The sequence below is a fragment of the Lepidothrix coronata genome, unplaced genomic scaffold, assembly GCF_001604755.1.
Source record: "Lepidothrix coronata isolate B3197 unplaced genomic scaffold, Lepidothrix_coronata-1.0 Scaffold19, whole genome shotgun sequence".
Taxonomy (NCBI): Eukaryota; Metazoa; Chordata; class Aves; order Passeriformes; family Pipridae; genus Lepidothrix; species Lepidothrix coronata.
This window is the reverse complement of record NW_016690199.1, coordinates 4,929,050-4,953,948: the sequence shown is the minus strand read 5'-3', so window position 1 is coordinate 4,953,948 and position 24,899 is coordinate 4,929,050. Positions and strand designations below refer to the sequence as shown.

Genomic DNA, 24,899 nt, shown 5'->3' with positions numbered 1-24,899 from the left:
CTGTGGATGTAACATATTTTAGGACGTCTTTTGCTTAAGGGAAAAAAACAAAAATTCCATCAGGGCTAACGATTATCAGTCTAAACTGGAATTTTTGTGTAAACCAGAATGGTTTAATATCTGGGCAGAGTCTTAGATGGTAATTACTGTCATAGCTGCAGTGTACAACAGGGCAGCTATAACAATTACATTAGCTGATTCTCTACTTGCCTCTACCAACTCATTTCTTTCAGTCCCCAGCCTTTAAGGTGAGATGAGAGGAATACAAATTCCTCAGTCAGTTCTGCATTTGTAATCCTTCTTCCAGAATTAAGACTCAAAACCCGTGCATATGAATACATTAAAATTAATCCTCAAGTTTTGTCCAGCAATTATAATCAATTCCAACGTGTTTTGCTCTGATCACAAATGCTGTTAAAGTTAGGGTCTACTCTGTCTGTGCAGTGCAGTGTTAAGAGGTTCTTTGTGGGGGTTTCAATGTCTGGAAGAAAAAAAATTCTAAACTCTTCACCATGATGATGTCGTTCTGTATCATATTGTTTTCTGTGTGTGGTGACAGCCAAAAGAGTGACACAAAAAAGGCACCTTAACTAGCAGATCTGCTTCCTGTATGTCTTTGAGTCATACTCTCCAACTTTACTGGCAAAAACAAGTTTTTTCTACTGTTAGCACTGTAGCCAGAAAAGCTCAAAGCACAAACTGCAGCCTACTCCAGATAACATACAAACATTGTCATTTAAGTCCCCCTTATGAAATCACTGTCACTATCACAAGAACCAGAAAGCATAATATGATTATCAGACTGCTTTCTGAGTTTTCAGAACATTTAGATAGGAAAAAAAAAATCACCTTCTGATTTGTGAATGCTGCTTAAGTAGTACCTGATAATATGCAGAATATTTATGGGCAACAAAGAAATAGGAAACCCATGCAATCAGCTTTTTTATTATGGCCCAATGAATACACTTTGAAATTAACTCATCTGTTTAAATGGGAGAAACAGAATATAGCAACAAAGAAATATAGAAGAAAGCACCTGCTATGCTGTTTGTCATTCCCTGTGCAAGTTTTGCAACAGAAAAAAACAAGAACAACCAGCCTTAATCAATGTTTCCAGTTAATGGCAATAAAATAGCAAAATCAGCTACTGTTGTTTTTGTGGTCTCAAGCATTTATTCAAAAGTTCTTATTTCAAAATCACTTTGCCAATCAGAAACATGACTGTGAAAGACACACAGTCCTTCCCTACAACTCCCCTTCCCCCTGCACCCTTTCCCCAGCCCCTTTTAATTTGGACTGCAAGTATTAAATGTTGGCTTTATCAAGGGTGATAGCAGAACTCCTGCTGTACCAACAGGCCCAGCATTTTCACCTGACTATCCACCACTATACATTTCGGGTTTCATTGGAGTGACTACTGCTTCCATGGGGCAGCAATGCAAGTACGTAAAACACAATGCTTAGCTAAGTTTAACACCTCTTCATGCCTGTGCACAGAACTTCCACAGATCTGTTTTGCCAAGGCTCAGGACAGGTATACTCATAGGTGCAAACAACATTACAGAGCTCACATGCTGTGAATCACTCCCTGGCCCCAACACGGGCAGTTCAGCCTCCTCGTGCTGGCTGGAGTGCCCACGAGTGCAGGGTGAAAGCACTGGGTAACAACCCAAGTAAACATCTACCTATTTTTTGCCCTTTTTCTGACTCCGCTGTAAGTCAGTTACAATGTTTTAAAAACATGTTGTAAAGAACACATTCTACTGGCAACAGAAAAGAAAATGATGAAGCAGCAGCCCCACGGCAAAGGCAGAATCAGGAGATCTAGATATGGACAAATCCCACGCCCCACTGGGTCTTGCCTGCTTCCCAGGGAGAGCAACTCTACTACAAGTATGTATCATCTGAGCAAACAGGCACATGGATGTGCATGTACACACAGAAATACTGATCATTTGCACAAGAGGTGAGTCCTCAAATCCAAAATTCCAGTCATTAACACAGACCAAGGCATTAGCTTAACGTGAGAGCAAGGAAGGAAGATCTGCAGGTCAGGTGTTATGGAGAATTTTGTAGTCCTGATGACGAAGTAACAGACGTGCAACTTATTTCTTGGGTAGTGTTCAAAGGCTATCTTTCCATGCTTGTGTCTCTAAAAGCAAGGAAAATATTACCTACATCATAGGATGGATTTCAGGGCTAGGCTAGTAAATATTTATGAGAGCCATAAAGTTTGTCAGATAAACTACACTTCAGAAAGACAAAATGTTACTGCTAGGCTGCCAGATCCACAGAGATGCCAAGTTTCTACAAATCCCACCAGATCCAGCAATTTTTTTCTACAGAGGTTCATATTTTCTCTGAAAAAAAATCAGAAATAGATTTGGTTCTAAACCACCTACACACTGAATATACAGAAGTTATTTCTCTTTCTTATTTTTCATTCATAATTAGATCTACTCATGACTAAACAAGATCTTCCTTGTACACTTAAAAATGATTGTGCAAAGTAACTACTGGATATACAAAGGATGTTTTGACAGCCTAGGCTCCTCTACCAAGCAAGACAAGCATCACATGGGTACGAAAACACAGTCCTGGAACACTGCATAGGTACCTGACTGCACCAAGTGAGATCTGCCAATACCAGCCTCAGACCCCTGCCAGGTGTGGGCTCCCTTCTGTACCACACACCATCCTACGGGCTGGGAAACCCAAGAAAAGGGAGGACATCCTTTGGCAGGTGACCTGAGGACCAAACCCTGCTCACGGCTGTACAGCAGACACATTTCTGGAGTACCCATGTCACTGTCCCTGTCCCTGAGTGGGCAGTGGGATCTGCCCCTTTCCCTGACTGGACTTCCACAGGGAGGGAGATGCTGCCATTTCTTCTGCCACTGCAGTTTCACCCCACTGTGCTTCCCAACACCTGAGCTCTCTGTCCTGCCTCACGCTGTGCCTCCTCTCACATGGGGGTTCTGCAGCTCCCTGAGGGCCTGTTTATAGAACCATAGAATATTAAGGGGTTGGAATGGATATTAAAGTTCATCTAGTCCCAACCCTCGGCCATGGGCAGGGACACCTTCCACTAGACCAGGCCTTGAACACTTCCAGTGATGGGGCATTCACAACTTCTCTGGACAACCTGTTTCAGTGTCTCGCCACTCTCATGGTAAAGAACTTCTATTATCTAACCTAGCTTTCCCCTCTTTCAATTTGTACCCATTATTCTTTGTCCTATCACTACAGTTCCTGACAAAGAGTCCCTCTCAAGCTTCCCTGTGGGCTCCCTTCAGATACTAGAAGGTTGCTACGAGGTCCCCGCACAATCTTCTCTTCTCCAGGTTGAACAGCCCCAACTTCCTCAGCCTGTCTTCGTGGAGACGTGCTCCAGTCCTCTTATCAACTTCGTGGCCCCCTCTGGACTTGCTCCAACAGTTCCATGGCCTCCTTATGTTGGGGACACCAGAACCCTACGCAGCGGTCCGGGTGGGGTCTCACAAAGGCGAGGAGCGCTCTAAGCCGCGGGGGCTGCTCCGATTCCAGGAGGACGGCGGGGTCGGCACGGGGGGCAGGGGCCGATCCCCCGGGAGGGCAGGGGCCGATCCCCGAGGAGGGCAGGGGCCGATCCCCAGGGGGATCAGGGGCCGCTCCCCGGAGGACGGCCGGGTCGGCACAGGCGGCAGGGGCCGATCCCCGGGAGGGCAGGGCCGGCCCCGGCCCCGCGGCCCCCGCACACGCCGGGCGGGGGGCGGGACCTTCCGGTTCATGTCGGCGCTGGGCTGGCGTGGAGGAGCCGCGCGGCCATCTTGGCTCGTCCGGGAGCGGCGGCGGGGCGGGCGGGGGGCAGGCAGGGAAGGAGGGAGCGGCGGGCGGGCACCGACCCACCCGGCACCCACCCAGCGTCCGCAGCCCGCGGGGCGCCGGCCTTCTTGGAGCCTGGGGCGGGCGGCGATGCGAGCGGCGGCGCGGTGAAGCGGGGCCGCGGCGGGGGAAGGAAAGGGCAGCCCCCCGGGCGGCGGGCCTGCGCTAGCCGTGCCCCGGCGGCGGCGGAGAGAAGCCGGGCTGTGCGGCGCCCCCGCTGCCGCCTCCTCCCCGCCCGCCCTGCGCTCACCCCCTCCCCCTCGGAGCCGCTCCCTCGCCGCCTCCCTTCCCTCGGCTCCATCCCTTTCCCCGGCTGCATCTCCTCCCCGCTGGATGAGGCACCCCCTTTCCCGCTGCTGACCCCCGCGGACCCCGGCTGTAGGATGAGCCCGCAGGACTCGGAGGGGGCGAGGCCGCTCCGCTCCCCGAGGAGGATCTAGTGGGGGGGCACCGACGCGACGCCGCCCCCCCGCCAGGCACCTTGTCCTTCATGGTGGCTCCCTGCGACCACCATCTCGGAGCAGACGCGCAGCCCGGGCCCCGTGTGTGTGTCTGTGCGCGCCGCCGCCGCGGCCGCCCGAGTGAGGGAAAATGTCCACTCGGACTCCATTGCCCACGGTGAACGAGCGCGACACCGAGAACGTGAGTACCGCGGCCGCGGGGGACCCTCTGCACCGCACCGCACCCCGCCCGGCCCCGCACCGCGCCCGCCCGGGGGGGGGCATCGCCCCGCGGGGCGCTGTCATGAACCTCCCGCCGCCTGTGCGCTGCCCAGATCACCGATTTATTCGGAATCGATTATTTTTTAACCCTTTCCGCGGCGCGGTTCGCCTGTTCCGTGGCATTTGCGGGCATCCCTCCCCCCCCTCCCGCCTCAACCCCAGTGTCCCCTCTTTAATTCACTCTCTGCTATTCGAGTGTCCGGGTGGCGGGGATCGGGTTGGTTATGTCGGTAACGGGGATCGGTGGTGGGGAGCGGGGTCCTGGGGGGCTGCTGCCTTCTCCTCATGTGCAAACTTGCTGCTAAAGCAGCCGAATAAACCTCTGGTAAACAGATGGGAATAATTCAGCTCGGGTAGGGGTGGGCTAGGTGACCTAGATAATAGGCCTCTTCCCTGCTTAATTTGCAGGGTTCTCGGTGGTAATGACGCTGTTAGGCTAGTCACCTGTTCAGATGACATTAAAAGGTTTTCTTTATTGGAATTACCCTCCGCACAAGGGAGCCTTTTCCTTCCCTTCCCCCTCACTCCCTTTTTTTTTAATTTATTTTTTTACCTTGACAAAGCCAAGGTTTAGGACTTTACGCTTTATTTACAAGATTAAATCAGACAGTATGTTAACGATCACAGAGGTCCTATGCTAAAGGAAGAAAAAAAAAAAAGTAGTCCTACCACATAAGCATATAGCCACAAACGAAGCTCAGTAAGGAGACTCCCTTTCTGCAGATAGGAACTGTATTTCTTCCAAGTTAAGACTTACTTGATCCTGGTGTATCCTGTCTAACCATTTTTTCTGCATAGGCTCTGACATGTCCCCAAATGATAAACAGAAGGGAGTTGTCACTCACTGTAGTCTAAAATGAGTAGATTGGTGAACTTTGTGTTCAGCTTTCTGTAAAGGCTATGTGATATTCTTTACAAGGCAGATGCTAAGCTTGACAGAGGAGGCTTTTTTTTTTTTTTTGGGCAGGCTTTTATGTTTTGGACTGGCATAAAAGGTGGAAACTTTGGTTAAAGATCAGGAAAAACTGTTGGATTGTTCCAGACCATAAATAGTCCGAGAAAAGTGATGGTAGCCCCATTGTTTAAAACAAGACCAGACAAAGCATTAGAAAACATGCTGCATGGAACAATTACTGCATTACTAGGGATTTAGATTTTATTGACATAATAGGCACTTCTAACTTCTGTGATCTTTATTTGTTTTAGCACTACATGCAACCTGCAGGCTAAGGGCTGTATTGAGCAAAAAGCCAACTAAGCATATTTGGCTGTAAAATCTCAATGAGCTTCCTGTCTTGTGGAAGAAAATAATTAAAATATTATGCGGCCCTTCCTATGCCATGGGGAGAGTTGAAGTTGAAACATACTCTACAAAATACTATACAGAGTTTATTTAGATAATTGTTTTAGTCTGTAAGCAGACCTGACTGAGGTTTTCAAGCTCTGTGTGTGTGTGTGTGGAGGCCACACAGTAAATCATTTTAGAGAGCGTTCAGATGAGATTCCCCAGTTAATTCAAACTCTAGTGTGGATAATCTAATGGTGGAAAGACTTAATATGTGCTCGAGGAAACATAATTATTCACAAGCTGTGTGTTCTAGCACTTGAAGTTAGATTTTTACATGTCTTCCACTTAAGGCTCCTTGTTCTCACTTCAAAATATTGGTCTAACACTTCTCTTTAGTAATCTTCATAATTTAACATCCATGGATTGTCTTGTTTGCAGATGAACTGCCTTAGGTTTGGGTTAAGGCATATTTTTCAAGTGCTGTAATCTGTGCTGGTGACCACAGAAATACCTGTAGGTAATGGTACTGACAGGGAGTGATTAATCCCACTACCCACCAAATCCACTGAACCAAGGCCCCTAATACAATAGCATATCCCTCAGGAAGCTCTCCCAGATTATCGTGGGCATCAGCTATCTAGAAATTTTCTAAACCGTATGCTGTTCAGCCTTGCTTAAAGCTAAGTTTAAATCTGACATTTAGTCTGTCTGAATTACCCCTACAGCTGGGAACAGGCCAGGTCTTTTTTGATTTCAAATGTGATGATTTTGGTACTTAGCTAACTGTTCATCCACCCGAAATCTGAGCATGTTGTGTTGGCAGGTAAATTGAGCCCTTGGTTCTCTTTCACATAAGAGAAGTCTAATTGGTTAATATTCAGAGGACTCTTTGAAGAGGCTTAAGAGGTGCCAAGGTATTCAGCTAGCCTTTGGGCTATGGTTGTGGACCCCATTAGTGCCTTTTCTCTGCTTGGAAGGCTACCACTGCTGACAAAGGCTTGGCTGGTGTTGGATATGATTGAAGCATGCTGATCATAGCTTATCCGTGCCTATACTTGCAATTTTGAAAATGAAGTTAGCCTCCAGAATGACAGTGAGTGTAAATTATCATTGTCTGTGCTTGCAGTTAACCACGTTCAGCAGTTGGCAACTTCTGTTGAATAAGAAAGGTCTAATTGTCAGTACTTGATTTTTTTTTTTCTTTCTAAGGCTTTTTATCAAGACATGTACTGCTGAAGTGGAAATATTGTCACAGTGACTTTCCCCAAAAGCTACTCAGAGCTATCAAACCTTTAGTGCCTTTGAGATTAAAGAATTTGGCTCCAAGTCACCTGGTTTTGAGAGGAAAGGCATCCCAGATGATCTGTGATCATAGGAACTTCACACTTGGACAGTTGGAAGCTGGCTGTTGGCCTGCAATGAGCTGGCTTCTCACCGCAGAGATAGAGCAGCTCCTCTCGGGCCATGTCTTGTGCAGCAGTGGCTGCCAGCTGCTTAGGGGGCAGAAGTGCATGAGAGGATCAGATCTTTTCTGTCCTCCTCAGAAATACGTCCTGCATGTGAGAGAAAAAGCACGAGAGAGAGCAGAGACCTCCTTCATCCAAATCTGGGAGACAGGGTACATGCAGAAGAAGGACTTTAAATGACAGAAGAATGAGTAAGCCTGTTTTACTAGTGATGAGAAGGAAGGGAGAGAAGATAGAGGAGAAGTGTGGAAACACAATGGGAAAGGAAAATAGATGGTGGAAAACAAAAGATAAGAAGAGACACAGAGGAATGTGCATGTGGCAGGATGGAGGACAACCAGTGACAAAGAAATAGGAGCAGAAGGAGCAAGATTGTGAGGAGTAGGACAACTATTCATTAAAAAAAATATTCAGAGAGTGGGAAGATGATAGCAAACTATAGATAGAAACAAGGAACTGCAGGTTCTATGGAGGTTGGAAGATTTTTTTTTTTAGGAGTGTGAAATAGAAAAGAAAAATCTTGGACTAAACATTTTAATTAAAACCTTCATGTTCATTACACAGCTGTGTTTTTTGGGGGGAAGAAAAGGTAACTGCTTTCAATGTGTTAATTCTGCAGGCCAATCTGAATTAAAAATTTAGGTAATTTAAGGAAAAGCAAGACTAAAATATACTGTTATCTCCATGACTGTGCCTAATGTGAAAAATTTGCTATTGAAAAATGCCAGCATGATGGCAACTGTGCTTGCACAAGACTGTACAAAAGGATTCTGTGTAGCAGAAGTATCATCTTTTTTTTTTTTTTTAAATTTAAAAAGGTTTAGTAAAGGTGGCGTTAGGTACAAAAGTGTAATTTTAAGATACTGTGAAGGTTAGTGCAGTATGTCTTGGTTTATTACCAATTAACTATGAAGTGCATTAGAGCATTTGCAGACAATATGCAAGCTTGCATTGTTCTATATATTATTTATCAGTCTTCTCCTATTACAAATAGATCTGTAATCGGAATGCTTTCTTCCATAGCATGAAATCCTGTGGGGTTTTTTAAAGAAGGGGCTGAGGAGGGAAGTGTTTCTGTGGCCAAAAGTTCTGATAGATTTTCTTCTGCAGGACTATCTGCATTCTTCCATATTTTTCACCAGTTGTAACAAATGTTCTGGTTTGAATTAAATCAGGTGAAGGTGGCAAAATAACTAGAAACAAAAAATATTTTAGGAATTCACCTGGGATGTGTTTTTTTAGTTCCAACCTTTCACAGACCAGAAAAATGCTCTTTTTTTTTTTTTTTGTGCAGTTCTTAGTGCCTGGTAGGCCTAGTACTATGTTTGTACTCAAAAAATACCTAGTGGGGTTGTGTGACATTGCGAGTCACTGGCTGCTAGTGTTTTCACATTTTAAAGTGGGAAGTTTCATTCTTCGTCTGCGCTAAACAGCCCGTGCTGAGGTGTTTAATCGCTTGGTTTCAGTCAGCTCGAACTGATGGGAGGCTGATGGGGGCATCAGTCTCAGCTGCCTCTTCCCACCCGCCGTTTGTGCCGGCACTAATTACTGTGGGGCTGCGTGACGGGTCTGGTCAGCTCTGATGTGACTGAAATAAACCCTTAAGAAAAGTGGGTTTATCCCCATTCTGTGTGGCTGCAAATAACTGACAGAGAGGAGGATGGGAGTGTCCAGTTCAGGTGGGGAGGGTTAGAAATGCTTCTTGCTATTTTTGTTTTGGTTTAAATTAAAGCGGTTGTGGCACAACTCGAGTTACCTTAGCCCTAGGGTGCTGTTCTACAACTACAGGCAGATATACAAGTACGATGATAAATCTTTCAAAAATTGTGGTGTTTTGCTCCTGGAAAAATCTTTTTTTTTTTCCCCATCCCTTTTTCCCATTATTTCAGTAATTCAGAATAGCTAGGCTACAAGAGGTTGTTAAAAAGTCAGACTTAGTTCATTAGCACTGCTGAATGTGACTTTAATGGTGGCCTTGGAAGTAGCAATCTGAAAAACAGAACACAACTACAGAAATTATTGAAAGAAGATATGCAAAAGGAAACACGGTATTTCCTAGCCCTTCTTACCCACTCACCTGGTATGCTTACCTGCTCAATTCTCCATTTTAGTTCTAGTCAAAAGACATATTCATGTTGATGTAAGCGGACAGTTCCTGTTGACAACATGTCTCAGGTGACTCAAGTCAGAGGAATTCTAAGAGTGGAGGCATTCGTCTGCCCAGATCTCCATTTCATGTGATATATAAGTAGCATGTGTCTGCAACTTCCTCTTCTTCTCAGTCAAGTAATGCTGCCTCATGGAAGTCAGCCAGATCAAAAAGGGAGGTCACCTTTTTTTTTTTTTTTTAGGCTCATGGCTTATCAAGGTTGGCTCTTCTTAGTGTGGAGATATCTGCCACTAAAAATCTTTAGAAAATATGATAAATAGATGCTTACTGCTCTTAAAATATAAACCTGAAAGATAGCGAGTGTACCTGTGTAGTGCTCCAGTCAGTCTCTTGGATGAAACCCTTAGGTTAAGACAAATTTTTGGCCCATAAAGAGCAGGTTGTTGAGTTCTCTCTGTGTGTATATATACACATATAAACAGAAATTGACTTTCAAATAAAATTTTTTCCTGCAGGGTTAAAACCTAAACAAAGTTTTCTATCTTCAAGCTCAATGTAGTCTTTGAAAACCAACTGTGAGGGTTTGGGTTTGGTTTTTTGTTGGGTTTTGTGGTTTGTTTTTTTTGGGGGGGGGGGTTGGCTTTTTTGTTGTTTTTTTGTTTTGTTTAGGATGTAATTACTGACAGTGATGATTCTGGAAACAACTTAGTTGGCAGTATTATTGATGAAGAATAGAATATGGTTGGCTCTTCAGCTATTATTCCCCAGGCTGATGTCAATAAATATCCATTTTAATCAGCAGTAAAGAAACTTTTAGCTGGAAAGATATGATGAATGTCAGATCTTGATAATGTGAAGCAACAAAAGAGCTTTTAAAGAGCTTTTCTAACCAGCACCAGACTTATCTTTTTGATTATATAAGCAGGATTTCTTCACTGTTGTGTTGTTCAGTGCTAATCATGGAATTACAGATTCACTCTCTTTCATATGCTGTATAGAGTATGAACCAAATGATGTCAAACACGTCACAGAGTCTGTAGTGGTTGTACGTGGAAAGGACCCTCTATGTCTGCAAAGGGGAACATCCTTCCTTCGCTGAAGGCTTAATGCCTGGCTGTTGGCACTGTCCCACTCTGATCTTCGGGGCAGTGGCGCACTTGTCACCAGCAATTCCCGCTGCAGTTCCGCCACTGGTCAGTGGCTGCAATTGTGAGTGTGGAAGTGTTGCTTTGGGTAGCAGTGCTCCCTCTTCCAGGTGGAAGTGTCCTGTGTCCATCCTGTCCATCTTCATCAGGCTGCTCGGTATGAGCTGGAGCTGTTGTGTCCTGAGTGCTACTCCTGGTTTTCTCCTTTATTTCGCCTTTCTCGCTGAAGTTTGGAAGAAGTAGGAATGTGTGTCAAAGAGGTATAGTTTATGTGTGCTAAAGACTATTTACTCTTCAGGTTCTCCCTTTAAACTGGTTGTTTGATAGATATGACCTAATTAAACTAGCCACTCATTTTCATGAAGTGTCATACCAGTTACATTAATTAATACTGTGATGGGCACGATAAAACCTTCCCCTTTTGACAATGGAACATCCAAATTATTGTTTTCTCTCCCTTAACATCTATGTTATATTTCTGTTGTCTCCCTTGCTGAATTCTGACCCTTTCAGTTGTTCCACTCAATCATAGCATCCATAATGGTAGGGCTGTCGCCCACTTCAGTGATTAAGCCTGCCCTCATGGATTGATAACTTTAGTGCCATGTCAGGTAGCACTTTTCTTTGTGGGAGAGCATTTAAAATTTTGTGAGATGGAAGTCATGACTGTTTACCCTTAAGATTGATTATGTAGCAAGCTAGTCTAAAAACTGCCTTTTAATTATATGTGCTGGAACCAAATAATTGGTTATGCAGACATCATATGCATACTGGGGCTGACAAAATCCACCTTGCTCCATGTCCTGATTTGTGCCCTGGTCAGTGGTAGGAGGGAAGTAAAATCAGGACAAGTACAAGCCATCTTTTCCTTTTATGGGTTCCTGTTTTATCATCTAGGAAAATAATGCAGTATTTTATAGTATAGGTTAACTTAGGGATTCCCAGAGCAGTAACTGGTATATGAACAATTGTGGTTGAGCGTTTACTGTGACACCTCTTGGTGGTTGCCAGAAATGTCTCTGTTTTGACTTTTCAGTAGAATTCCTTCATCAGCAGTCGCAGGATGCCCTGCTGTTCTGTTTCAGGGATATCTCTGCTCAATAAGATGCTACCTCTGTGAATATCCTTAGGGCTACCTTTTTTCTCTTACAATGAGTAGTACTCAGCAGTCTATGTGTTCTTAAAGACTTTGATGATAAATGGGAAGTAAAATTCAACATGTTGTTAGGAAGGGCTGTAGTGAAATTTTGTCTTTGCATGTTTAATTTAAAATATTTTTTAATTTTTAAAGAACTATGGTATGTTTTCCTGATAAGATTTTCTAGAAATAAGAGTGTTGTTGGGGAGTGCACAGCCAGAAATTACCATGTATTTATATACTGTGTGCCCAGGCTAAGGTAATGAAGCAATTTAGTGTCTCAAATTTTCATCATGTCCTGGGATGCTAATATTATTAACACTGTAAAGTATAGGTTTTAAGTACAGTTTTTTCTTACTATAATTAAAAATGCTGAATTGAATGAGACTGTCGTGATTGTTACTAGTCTGACAGCTTTCCAAGAAATTTTATAATGTCACTTTGTAGTATTTCATACAGAGGTGAGGTAACAGCTAAGGTAATAAGCATTCCTAGAGATTTTTGTAAGACTAAATTTTATTAGTTCATTTTGGCTGATGAGAAGGTAGTTTCCACTACTGTATTAAAAATGCTTTAAAAAAAAAAAAGTTGATGCCATTTGTCTCCCCTGTTTTAGAAAGTGTTCCCTACTTTCTGTAAATAAACCTGGATTTTTGCAGGTCTTGGATACTCTGATTTCTTACTGTTTTTCAGCTCTTCAGATGGATATCAGATTCTGTCTCTTACAGGTTTTTCTCAGCTGTTGGCATCTTCTTACGCAGTTCAAGAACTTTGATACTAGTCATCCTCTGCCCTGTGTGTTTCTAGTGCTCTGAACATTAAGATACCTGAAATCATGCAGATACTGGATAAACTTAACATCTACCGAAAAGATTTCGGTTGTCGACACCTTCATACGTCATTTGCTTTTTTACTTTTTTTCCTTTTCTTTTTCTTTCTCTTCATGCTAATCATTTTCTGGCTATGAAAGGATGTCGGCTCATCATTGGGGGAAGGCTTTTGCGAAAAGGTGGGTTTTGTGTTGTGTTCCAAATGTAGTTGGTCTTAGGTTCAGTCCCTCCCTTGCAGTAAGGACTCCCACAAATGCAGATGTTTTACTCCCGTTTCCTTCTGGCTTGAGTAATAACAGGGTGGAGTTGGGAGGCGGGGAGGAGAATGTTTTGTTTTTATGAGAAAGGTTGTCTTGTTGGCTTGAAAATGGATAGTGCAAGAAAAAAAAAAACAAACCTTTAAAGTATTTCAAAGACCTTGAAATGAAACCTGATGCACTCCAAGGTGTGGAAGAAAGTGCGTTCTTGTCGTAAGTGGATTTCAGGGGACTTTTCTCTTAAAAGAGGCGGTGACTGGGTAGCCTGAAGTTGCACAAAGTACCCAGTCTCCTTGATTTAGTCCCCCATCTACAGCATAATGGTCTTGCTTTATGTAAAGACAGATATTTTGGGAATCACTCAGCTGTGGTGAGTGTCATCAGCGAGTGTTATTCTTATGCAGAACACACCTCCAGGAGATACAGCTCACCTACCACAATCTATGGAAACTTGTTACAAATAAACACATGCTTGTTTTAAATGTTATGTTTTTAAGACAAACCCCACGTCTTCTTGAAGCCGTATAAATGTGAACTTGGGAAAGAAGCTGAAATTGAACAGAGTTGTTCGGAGTCAATGTGGTGAGGGAGGCAAAATCCGCAGAGTTGACAGTCTACCTGGGAAAAGACAAATGACCTGCATCTCAACTTGGAGAGCAGAGGGTGCTGTTACTATTTCTCCAGGCCGAGAGTGCCGCTGTTAATCTGTTTGCTGAGGAAACCGCCTGGGGAAGTACCCGAGTACAGCCAGATGCTAAACAAGCCAATGTGTGATTTGAAGTTTTCCTGGACCCACCTGTATTTTGCTTTGTGCCTACGCCATTTAGCTTCCCATCTACCTGTCACAGCTTCTTCAAAATTATTTCGTTGGGAGAAACACTTTTATTCAGTTTTGAGTTTATGTTCTTCTTCCTTCATTTCCATATGCAAGAGAAAAGCCATGTTGAAATGGAGAATCTGTTTTCTGTGGGTTTTAGAAAGCTTGGGTTCTGTTCAGTATAGTAATATATCTGACAGAAGAAGGACTTGCTGATAGATTTATTTATGGGAAGTGAAATAAAGTCCAAATTAGATGTAGTTGCAAATGGCTGGATTTCTACAGGGTGAAACACAGCTATGAACAAGTCAGTTGGAGGGAACTGAACCGCTTGGGAACGCACAGCTTGATACTCAAAAACCACAGCTCAAAAAGGTCATATTCTTGAAAAGAAATAATCTGGGTTAGGGTGGAAATGCAAACCTCCATACAAGGAGACTGTGTTCAGTTTATCAGAGCTAGTCCAAATGAGTTCACAGCTGTTAATTCCACCCTTTGAGTGCAAAGCTAGGAAGCATGGAAAAGAAAAATGATAGGTCACAAGAAGTCATTTCTCAACAGAGGACAGTGAAGCTCTCAAGATGTATTAACTGGGTGGTTTACTATGTGAAATAGTGTTTGTTAGTATAACAATCTTTCTTTGGCCTGATATTGTTTATATTAAGTAGGATATGAGTAAGATCAGTTCTGAATAACTTGCACACAGGTTTTCTGGGTTGGGAATATGTGCTACCTGATGCCCACATCTCAACTGCCTCATGGGCTAGCTCAGGACTAACATGATCTATCAGTTCAAGCACAAGACAGTGCAGATGTAGATACTCTGGAAACAGAGTCAGTTGTGTGGTTCAAAAGCAACCTATTTGTTGAATCTGTCTGCTGGAGAGCCTAAGCTAACAAGCCCTGCTGGGAGGCAGGCTGGCTCCTGCTGAAGTCAGCTCCTGCACCTGTGCCAAGTGCCCGGGTGTGGAAGGGCTTTAGTCTGAATAATTCTGATACACTCCTTTTTCCGACGAGTTATCAACTCAGTGTAGTGCAGTGTAAGTAGTACAGTTGTATTCCTGGGATGCTGTACTTGAACTGAAACGAGCCTTCCTCTAATATATCCAAGAAATACCCTCGTGGCCCTGTATGGAACATCCCAGTCCGTGAGCAACACAGGCAGCAATGCAGGAGGATGTTGGCATCTAGCATCAGCAGTTGCGGCTTTTTTCTAACTGGTCTGAGTAATTTGATACTAGAAGGTACGAAAGGAGCTGACAGGGAAGTTCTCTGCAATATGTGTTGCAAGGTTTGTTAGAAGTCAAAGTTTAGGGAAGTGTAGGGGATCGTCATGGCTTTGCTAGTACACACAGGAGTAACTAAGATGGCCTGAACAACCAGCACCAGCCTGACGTTAAGGACATGCAAAATACTGGAATTGCTGGTACAGGATTTCACTGGCTTTAGTAGTTCCTTCAGCTGGTGACTGCTCTTGTTCTTCCTCTCCTTGAGAATTACTGATTGATAAACACCCAATTGTTGTAGGTCTCAAAATATTATTGAGAACATTGAATTGTTATCAAGACTTGGAATTTTTACTGGATATTGTTACAGGTGTGCTTCTTGTTCTTGTGCCAGTTATTAGTGGTTGAGAAGGAATGTTTACTCTTGCTCCTGAAAACTAGGATACAGATTGCTAGAATATGAAATAGAGCAGGATGGGCAAATCATCAGGAACATTTAATGTCCTACATGAAAGGAAACTCTGTGTTTCACTTCAGCTAAATGTGCAATCATGCATGTAAGGATCCAGGAATGAAAGTCATGTTGTGGTAAGGGAATAGGAAGCAAATAACTCCTAAAAAGAGTTAGGGTCAGTGTTGGGTGGTCAGTTACAGCTGGTTTTCTGCCAAGAGGGTTGGTTCTGTCCATGTAAAATCAGTGGGGTGTTGAACAAAAAGTGCAGTCTCTGTGTTTAGTCCTAGTGCACCTACTGTAGGTATGGCATGTCCATCTCTAGCATAAGCTCCACAAAAATATGTTTGGAAAACAGAGAGTTCTGAACGCAAGTACAGGAAAAGTTTCCTTGTCTTTAATCATGTTTACAGCAGCATGTTTAGGGAGCTCAATATACCTATCACTTATTAAAGTGAAGGGGTATTGTGGTCATAGAAAATAAGTACCTATATGGGAAGTACAAATCTGGTGGCAATGTAGCAGCCAGGGCAGTAAGGAAGCTAAAGCCAGATTGATACTAAAACTTTATATGCACCACAGTGTGTGTGTTTTTTTAGAGCAGTAACTATTTAAACAGTTTTCCAAGAGTTACTGTAGACTTCTATCAGTAGTACTTCTTGGATGAAATGAATGTGTTTTTAAAAGTAATTTGATCACAGCTGTTGCACTCAAGTTAACAAACCAAGGAACCTAAGATGCCAGAGTATATGGTCACAAGGTTACATCAGGTTATTAAATAGAGTGTGAACTTGCCAAGTGTCATCCAAGCATGGATTTGTTCGTTTGTGCCTGCACCATGGTTGTTAGCTCTTGAGGTATGATCTCATCTTCGTGCTACAATGATTTTCAGACTAAATGTTTCTGTATGCCAGTTCCTTGGTTGTCCCCATTGGGTTTCAGCAAGAGGAGGAGTAGTAGAAGAGCAAGATCTGGGGTTTCTGGGTTGACTGTAAATTTATTGCGTCATCTGCGGTGGAGGCAGGTATTTGCTCCACATTTGCAGGATGCTGAGCATTTCTAATACTTTAATTAGTGAGGTTGGTGTATAGGTCTCAACCATGATTTAAGAACATAAGGGGACCTGCTCTTTCATAAACAGGCTGTCAGGAAATTAAAAAATACTTTAATTTTAACCGTGTGATTTAATGAATAAAGATTATTATAGGTATGATATATACCCATTTATTTCTGCAATTAAGAGCTGTTCTGGGAAACTGAATGAAAGGCAGACAGTGTCTCAGATCACTGTAACTGGTTCTCAGCCTGTCAGTGTCTGAGATTTCTGTACATTAGGTCATATTTCTTTCCTTGTTCTGCAGGCTATCCTGGTTATTTTCAGTCATGTGGTTTTGTAGGAACAGAAGTATAGTACAAGAGGGGAAAACCCCCCCTTTTGTTATATTTTCAGTACTATTAAGTTACCCAATAAGGGTTAACATTTTGTGCTCTCCTTGGTTAAGCTTTTTTCGTGTTTCCTCTCCAAAGGCTTTCCTGCACTGGTCAGAACAGTAGTGCAAATGGGAAATAATATCAAACACCTCCATGTTTCATAACTGATTTGGCCATCCATGTAAGTTCCTAAAAGTGCTCAACTGCTGCTGCAGTTTGGGTGATGCTCCACTTGGTCTTTACCAGGTGATGAAATGGATATTGTGTTATGAATGGGAACTTTTTTATTGCCCCCATCAGAGCAAAGTTCAGTGTGAATCTAAAGTTTGAGCTGGATCATTTGAAGGTTCCTGCAAAGGCGTTGCTAATGCTTTTGAATGCTGAGTGCTTCTCATCTTTGGTGTGGTTTTGTCTGTATTTCTCAGCCTTATTACCTGCGTATGTTCTTGTTGCAGCACACGTCCCATGGAGACGGACGGCAGGAAGTTTCCTCCCGAACTGGGCGCTCTGGAGCTCGCTGCAGGAACTCCATAGCCTCCTGCGCGGATGAGCAGCCGCACATTGGAAATTACAGACTCCTTAAAACCATTGGGAAGGGGAATTTTGCAAAAGTGAAACTGGCAAGGCACATCCTAACTGGCAGAGAGGTAAAGTGTTACGGGTGTAAACAGCAATGAATTGCTGTAGGTGTGCAGGTTCTCTTAAAATTAAAATCGTATTAAGTCTGTGAACAAAGAGCACATTTTACTAGAGATATTGCTACTGATGTAGAAAAAAAGTAGAAATTGAGAACTGTAACTTTTAGTAATGATTACAAAACTATTTCTCTTGAAAATGGTGTCTTATATTTCTATTTTTCACAAGTCCCTGTTCAGCTGAATTGTGTTAAAGTTTGCTACTACTATTCTTGGCTACATCCTCCATTTTCAAAAAAGAGATCAATATACAGCAACTAAAAAAGCTTGCTGGAAAGACTGCCTCTTGGTGTCTCTGTGCTGCACATTGCAGGGCTATATTGAAGGGGAAGTCAAGAATGAGAACTAAATATCATCCTGATTACGGTGCAGGTAGCCCAAATGCAGTATTTTCTTGCCAAAGCAATGTGTCTCCCAGGATTCTGCTGGTGTCTGTAGTGCTGGGCAGCCTTGGGAAGATGCTCCAGTTTGTTCAGAGGCAGTTTGTGTCTCACTCAGTGTGTGTGGTATAGACAGGCTTTCTCTGGTATCTCCTCATAGTGTCTAACTCAGCTCCATAATTAGTTTCTGCATGTCATTGCAGTGTAATTAACCACTTGCGCTTAATGGTGGTTCTGATTTGGTGAGCTATAGTCCTGTTTGCTTGTTACAAGAAGGTGTTTCTAGGTGCTGTTTTATTAATAGCAACTCTTAAGTGCTAAAAGAGGGAGAAACACTTTGCTGACCTTTTCTTGCGAAACCTGTCTCTTGAAGTAAACGTTTACTGGTACCAGCAAGGACTTTTACAGAAAGCTGTGTGGCTGACTGCAGTGCTTTAAGGGAATTTCTCTCTTCTGAGCTAATATGGAGTTCAGTAGCACTAGGAAGAACAGAGGGACATGGTTTTGAAAGAGCTGTTGAGAGGGATTTTTTAATTTTTTTTTTGTAAGCTGACAGTTCCAATTGTCTTCTGTTAAAGTCAGTGTTCATTTGTAGAGAAAGCTTTTGGTTAATTGCTTTCCTTTTAAGTTCCCTCCTATTTCTACTGATAATTAGAATGGGACATGCTAGTACTTGGTTAGTATTTCTTTGCTATTATTATAGGTATAGAACTTGGAGATAAGGTGTCATGTGACACACTTTGCAAAAACTGAAGTACATTTTCCTTTATATGCACATAACTGTGTTGAATGAACTCTGGTTCATTTTTTTTGTTTGAAATTTCAGCATATAAATGTGACAGTGTAAAATTTTTGTCTGAATTTGGAAAGATTTGAGTACTAGTTTTCTTTAACTCTCATAGAATTGATGTCATTCAGTTAATTCAGAGCATAAATACTTTCCAGGATGTGACCATTGGTCCTGGTTACCTAGAATGAGTGTCATTCCTTAGAAGGGAACAATCAAGCTGGTTTTATAGGAATATCTTCAAGGTATTTTAAACTTTTTTTTTTTCTTAAGAGGGAAATGAGTAAAGTTTCTCTTCTTGCTAGATGAACTGCACAATGTTGATAATAAATACATGTTTTAGGTGTCTATGACCAGAATTGTTCACAATGTTCTGGATAGCAATTTCCCCAATGTCATTACTTCACCCTTGCCCTTACAGAAGTCTTTATCTGATCAATCTTTAGATTGTGGTAACCTTTTTTATGGCTGCTAAACTGATGGGTTTTGCTTGTGATTAACACCACCTTGTACTTTGTTGAATCTTGCTTTCATTGCTAACTCATCTCCAAGGTTGTTTAAATCAGTTTTCCATTGTATTTGATGGTGCCTCTTAACTCCTTCCACAGACTTAATCATTATGGTTTGACATCCTGTGCCAAGGCCACTGATACAGATATTAAACAAGATTGGTCCCAAGTCTTGCCCTTGAAAAACTCTTGCTCATTTATTTCCAACCTGATATCTCTTTAACCATCTTTTTTAGGAAAAAAAAAAGCTCTGTGCCTTTTTCAGCTTATCTAGTTCAAAAAATTCCATGTATGCTCCTAGATGAGGCTTTACAATAGTCCAGGTAGTCATATCTTGTGGATTTCCATAGGGCACAATTAACTGTAGGAAAGTATGTTGCATTTAACCCTTCTGTCCGTTTCCCTGTTTTTTTCCTGGTAATTTTGAGCTCAAGAATTTTTACAGGAAATTGGAGGAAAAAAAGTTAAGTCTGATCATTTTTAAATCTTGCTCTGCCATTTTCTTGGTAGATGGTAGAAATCTGTGCTGCAAGAATGCATGGGGTTTTTTTTTCTTCCTTAGACCTTCTACTCTTAAGAATTCCAGTGTGGCCTTAGCCAGAGGACACTCATCTTCCTGAATTTGTGATTTCCTGCTTTACACACTCATTCCTGCTGCCTGTCCTGTCTTCGTTCCTTTTCTTTTTTCCATCTTACATACCAAAATCTACACTGAGTGATTAGTTTTGGGAGTCACACTTTAATGATTTTTCATCTCTGCTGTCTCCTTGCTGTATTTGAACCCCTCTTATGTTCTCCTTGTTATCTGTGTGGCTTTGTTCTTAATGTCCTTATAAGTGTCCAGGTCAGCTTCACTTAATGGCAATTCCTTCTTTATATCTCTGCATTGATTAACTTCCAAATCTTGGAGCAGATCAGCACTTTTCTGTCACTTCCTCGGAGGAGGAGATGTTTGTTCAAGCATTCTTCTAGGCTAGTTGCTCATCTCCTTGCATCTGGAGTCCTTCCCTGTGAATTTTCCTGTTGCTTGAGGTGCAGATTTCATGTTTCCAGCTGGAGTAGGTTCCAGGACTCTTTTCCATTTCCATCTTCAGTGTGTCTGCAGGATGCATGATGAGAGCCCAGCCTCAAATTACAGAAAGGGAGAAATGTTGAACCCTTCAGGGGATGATCAGAACATCAGCCTAACTTGAGGGGGTTGAATTGTCCTGCAAGGAGTGTGTGGCCTTCAGCTCACTACAGAGCTTCACTGCACTAGAACTGCTGTTTGAAAACACCCTCCTTTGAGATCCTCTGCCTGGGAGAGTGTTATTTGTAGTCTGTCTGCCCTTTCCAAACCACGAATCTTCGTTGTCAATCTGCTTTTGTTCACTCTTTGACTGTAATCCATGTATTTTCTGTTGTAGTTTTATCAAAGGGTGTTTCCTCTGACAAGTTTCCCATACTTGCCAAAATTAATCTAAAAGATAAAACTACCTTTTGCTGTTACTGAGTGGCCAAAATTATTATGGATCCTTCTGTTCATTAAAGACATGTGTTCAGTTAATAGCCAGGGAATTGAAGTTTCCCAGTGAGGCAGAATTATTTCAGGATCCAAGTCTGACTCCAGGGAATCTATTGTCATCTTCTTTCTGTTCTTCTCTTGGAAAAAGTGAAATTTGAGAGGGGGAAAACATTCTGAATGGTAGCAGTTTAGTCAATTTGCTCAGTGTTCCCAACTTCTGATTGCTTTAACTCCCTCATTCAAATCATGTAGGAGGAATTTTTTTAGTTGTGTTGTTGTGAATGGTGAAAGCAAAGTTAATTTTAATTCTACTAACAATTTCACGCAGAATATCATGGCTAATGCATGTATCATGCTAATTGTGTAGGTGGACTTGCATTCCTCCAGCATTGGCCATAGCACACAGTATTTGAAACTGTTCCAGATTCACGTCATGTAAAGAGAGAAAAGTTTCTGCTTTGGAAGGCACTTTGATGTTTTATTAACTGTGCTTAGTACAATGGAGGATTTTCTTTCTCTGGCTCATCAGAGCTATTCTTGAGGGCACACTCCCATTGCCTGTGGTTTGGAGACCTTATCAAGGCACCTGAAGTTGCTCCCTGTTCTGATGATGGACTCAAGCTCTCAGAGTCCATGTTAACACATTGTACTCTTAGTGTTCATATGGATAGGAATTCTCTAAACTCCCCCTGCCTTTAAGGCTATAATTAGTGCAGTGAACAGGCCTGAGAATCTGTCTTTTGGAAAACTGAGGTGTGTACCTTCCCTATATCTCCAGGGCTGAATTTGTTTGACAGTGTTAGAGACCTCTTCTGATCATCTGGCACCAGTGCACAGCGAGGGAGGTGAGATGGTTATGCAGAAACCCACTCCCTTAAGACTTTGTGGGTCAAAATTCAGAGTTTACATCTTTTAAGATTGACCAGAATGGTACAGCCCAGAACACAAATGAACTTTTTCTGAGTGGAATGCACTTAACAAGTGAACAGCCATCTTCTGTGACATGGGTAGTCTTGGGACACTGAAAGGTCATTTTCAGATAACATTATATGCTGTTGACAAAGGTAGTGGTCACTCAACATCCAACATGGATTTATAAGAGATTGCAGGAAGTTAATAACTTTGAACTATTGTCAGAAAGTTAACAACAGGCATAAAAGTAGAGATAAAAATCTTTCATGGTTTCGTACACAACTACTAATATAAAAATACCTATTGCTTAATGTGTTTCTCCCCTGTGTTTGTATTTTTGAAATGATTTCTCAAGGTTTGCAATGGAATTTTGCCTCAGGAAACAGTGATCTTTTAATATCAGTAGCCTGCCTTAGAAGAAAATACTCCCCAAAGTAAAAGTATTCTGAGATGGCTACTTGGCTATCTCTCTTCATCTCTTACATCTAGAAGGGCCCAAAATAAGTCTTGAATATCAGTTTCAGAAAACATCATATGCATTATATAATTCCATGATGCACCCAAGAGTTGAACACTGTTCCCCTCTTACCCTCTCCATCATGGTGATCCATCCCTGTGTTTTTGCACTTGAATGTAGGGATATGGATTTGCTTTGATGTAAGATATTCTTTATTCCATATGGCGCTGATCCCAAGTTAATGAGGAGCAAAGATAGCATGAAGCAATTCAGGGAAATGGGAGCTGTGGCTTGGGAAGGAGCAGCATGTAATGTCTGAGCCAAAAACTGAAGGGGAGTTGGAAGCCCTTGCTTTGCACCAGTGAGGTATTATAATCAGCTGAGTTGCAGCATCTTGCTTCTTTGAGAGGCACCATCTCCTTGACTTCTGTGGAGCTTCTTCTGGTATGTGTAGTCTTTAATTTAGAAAGGAAAAATACCAATTGGCATGTAATTCTAGAAAGATTCCCATTTCCTGTTCTAACTCATCCAGTATCCAAATTGCATTGCACTGAAGTTTCTGTTGCCTATTCATTGCTTCAAATCTTCAGGTTCTGACTAGTTACCATGGTACTGAATTTCTGTTTTGCTTATTTTGTGACATTTTTATTTTGTTCTTTAATACTTCTATGCAGTATTTACTGAAAAAGATGAGAACCAGTAAAGGAAAGAACTTGCCCAAATTGTTGTACTACAGCCAGTGGGGTTTTTATTTTTTTTCATATCCATCAGGAAGCAAATTGACACAAATATTTAGTGAATTTCCAAAGATGAGCTTAGTTCCTGCCAAATTTGTGTGGAATTGCTTTAAATTTGCTCTGAAATCTCTTATTTTTGGAAACTGCCAGTGCCCAGTCACTACTGTGTAATCTGTTGTGTAATTATACTGTGTAAATATTATCTGTAGGCACACTACTCTATAGGGGCACTATCTGGTGTTGGAGCTTCCACTGTCATAAGTGTGATGGACTTAATGTCAAGTGAAAGACTCAGTGAACTTCTCTTCTTAATATGCTTAAAATACCAGGGTTTTTCCTCTCTCCTGTTTTTAGTTTAAATACAAGTAGATAATTTGCTGAAGGAACTTAAATGTTTTCTATGTAATTTTCATGTTTTACATTTCTGTTACTGGATTTGAGCATGTTGTAATAGTGTGTTGTTGTTCCTATGGAAAATACTGATAACGAACTCTTCTTTTAGGTTGCCATAAAAATAATTGACAAAACGCAGCTGAACCCAACTAGTCTACAAAAGGTATGTTTTTACATTTTATCTTTCAGCTGTATTTTAACTTGTTTCTCCTCACCACCTCCTTCCATTAACCCTGAATGCCTGTGCTGGAGAATCTGAAGCATTGCATACCTTGCACACATCTGAACTACTGTATTTAATAAGTAGTTTTGTAACAGATATTTTTGACAGCCCTGCAGTTGTTCAAGCTGAACTTGTACAGAGCTGTAAACTGAGAAAACGGTGGTATTAGCCACTTCCTTTGTCTCCCAAGCTTAGCTGACTCTGTAGAGAGGACGTTTTCGGTTTGGTGTCGTGCCCCCATGTCTCCTTCATGCCGGTCACTTTGTTAAACTTAGAAAGGCAAAGCTTATGTTCTGTCCTCTTAAGCTGGCCTTGAAAATACTGCCTGTGGACTGAAGGCCAGGCTTCAGTCTGTGCTTTTCACATGATTTGCAGCAGAGAGGTGATGCAGTTTTATGAAACAAATTGGGGCATGACTATTTGGTTTCTTCCCTCTAGCTTTGAATGTTTAATGTGCTGTTACAGTTGTGTTGCCTTATCTGTTTTAGTACAGAGCGATAAACCCTGCTCTTTCATCAAGCAAGCCAGTCTGGTTTGGAGTGTGTGCAGGAAGTAGATTTAAATGTTGCTTTTACGTGGGACTTTTCTAACTTTGTCCTTTTAAGTACTACAGTCAAAGGCTTTTTGTTTACTTTTGAGTAGTTTGATAAAAAAACCTCCTTGCAATATTTCTGTTTGAACAAGAGAATACCCATAATTGAAGTAGTGTAACTAGAGTAAATTGGAGAATATACCCATTTGTATTTTATGCAAATACTAAAAAGATCAGGTGACTAGATATTTTTATCAAGATTAATGGTGCAGAAGTAAATTGGAAAAACAAACAAGTTCTTTTATGGTTTAGTTGAGAGGCAAACAATAACGTATAGAAGAAAGGGTCCGTGTTCCAAGCAGGTAGCAGCTTCCTACTGACTCTGTAGGCTGAATAAAAGTGGATAATGTGGTTCCAGTTTTCTTAGAATTTTTCTCAGTTTAATACCTGAGGTTGTTGGTGGTTTCTGGGTAAGCAGGGTGGAAATAAAATGCAAATTAGGTAATATGATGGATTAGATAAAGTTGATTTGTGTGTCGGATCTGCACAACTTGGAATACCTGAAAAAGTTGTTAAATGCTTGAAGCACTTGAAAGATAAAAAAAAGCTGTGTGATACCAAGGGGAGGCGTCAGCACGTGGGAAGAAGGGTCAGAGAGAAGTAGAGAGGCCTTGTTTACAGGCAAAGATGTAAAATCATAATTGTTCAAATACTGTTATTTGAGATTGGGTTATAATGTGAGTTTGATCTCATATCAGGGTACAATGCAAACCCTTTTACAAATCAGAGGTGTTCAGCTGGTAAAGCTACAGGCTGGAAGTGTGCATGATGGTCCTTTGATTCCTGGGTTTCAGCTAGCTCTATCCACTCATGTCTCTCTAATGTTGTAATTTAATTTTTACTTACAACTTATAAAATTAGATTATAAAATGTGATTTGTAATTTGATCTTGTCAACCACTGGGTTTCTTAACTGGGAGTCTGGAAGAATAGTACAAAATAGCACGGTAGAAGTCCGGTCAGATT

General features: G+C 41.9%; 1 protein-coding gene across 14 annotated transcripts in view; it reads left to right on the top strand.

Moving 5' to 3' along the window:
- Positions 1–4,121: 4,121 nt before the first annotated feature.
- Positions 4,122–24,899, top strand: part of MARK3 (microtubule affinity regulating kinase 3) — a 62,352-nt gene continuing 41,574 nt past the window's right edge. For 5 of the 14 annotated variants that reach the window (XM_017807495.1, XM_017807493.1, XM_017807488.1 and 2 more), the window contains exons 1-4: positions 4,122–4,506; positions 12,704–12,742; positions 17,201–17,392; positions 23,229–23,282. In XM_017807495.1, the coding sequence (XP_017662984.1) occupies positions 4,456–4,506; positions 12,704–12,742; positions 17,201–17,392; positions 23,229–23,282 (336 nt within the window). In that variant the 5' untranslated portion in view covers positions 4,122–4,455. The remainder of the gene's footprint in view (positions 4,507–12,703; positions 12,743–17,200; positions 17,393–23,228; positions 23,283–24,899) is intronic. The other 9 variants (XM_017807500.1, XM_017807497.1, XM_017807498.1 and 6 more) reach the window with 5 other exon arrangements.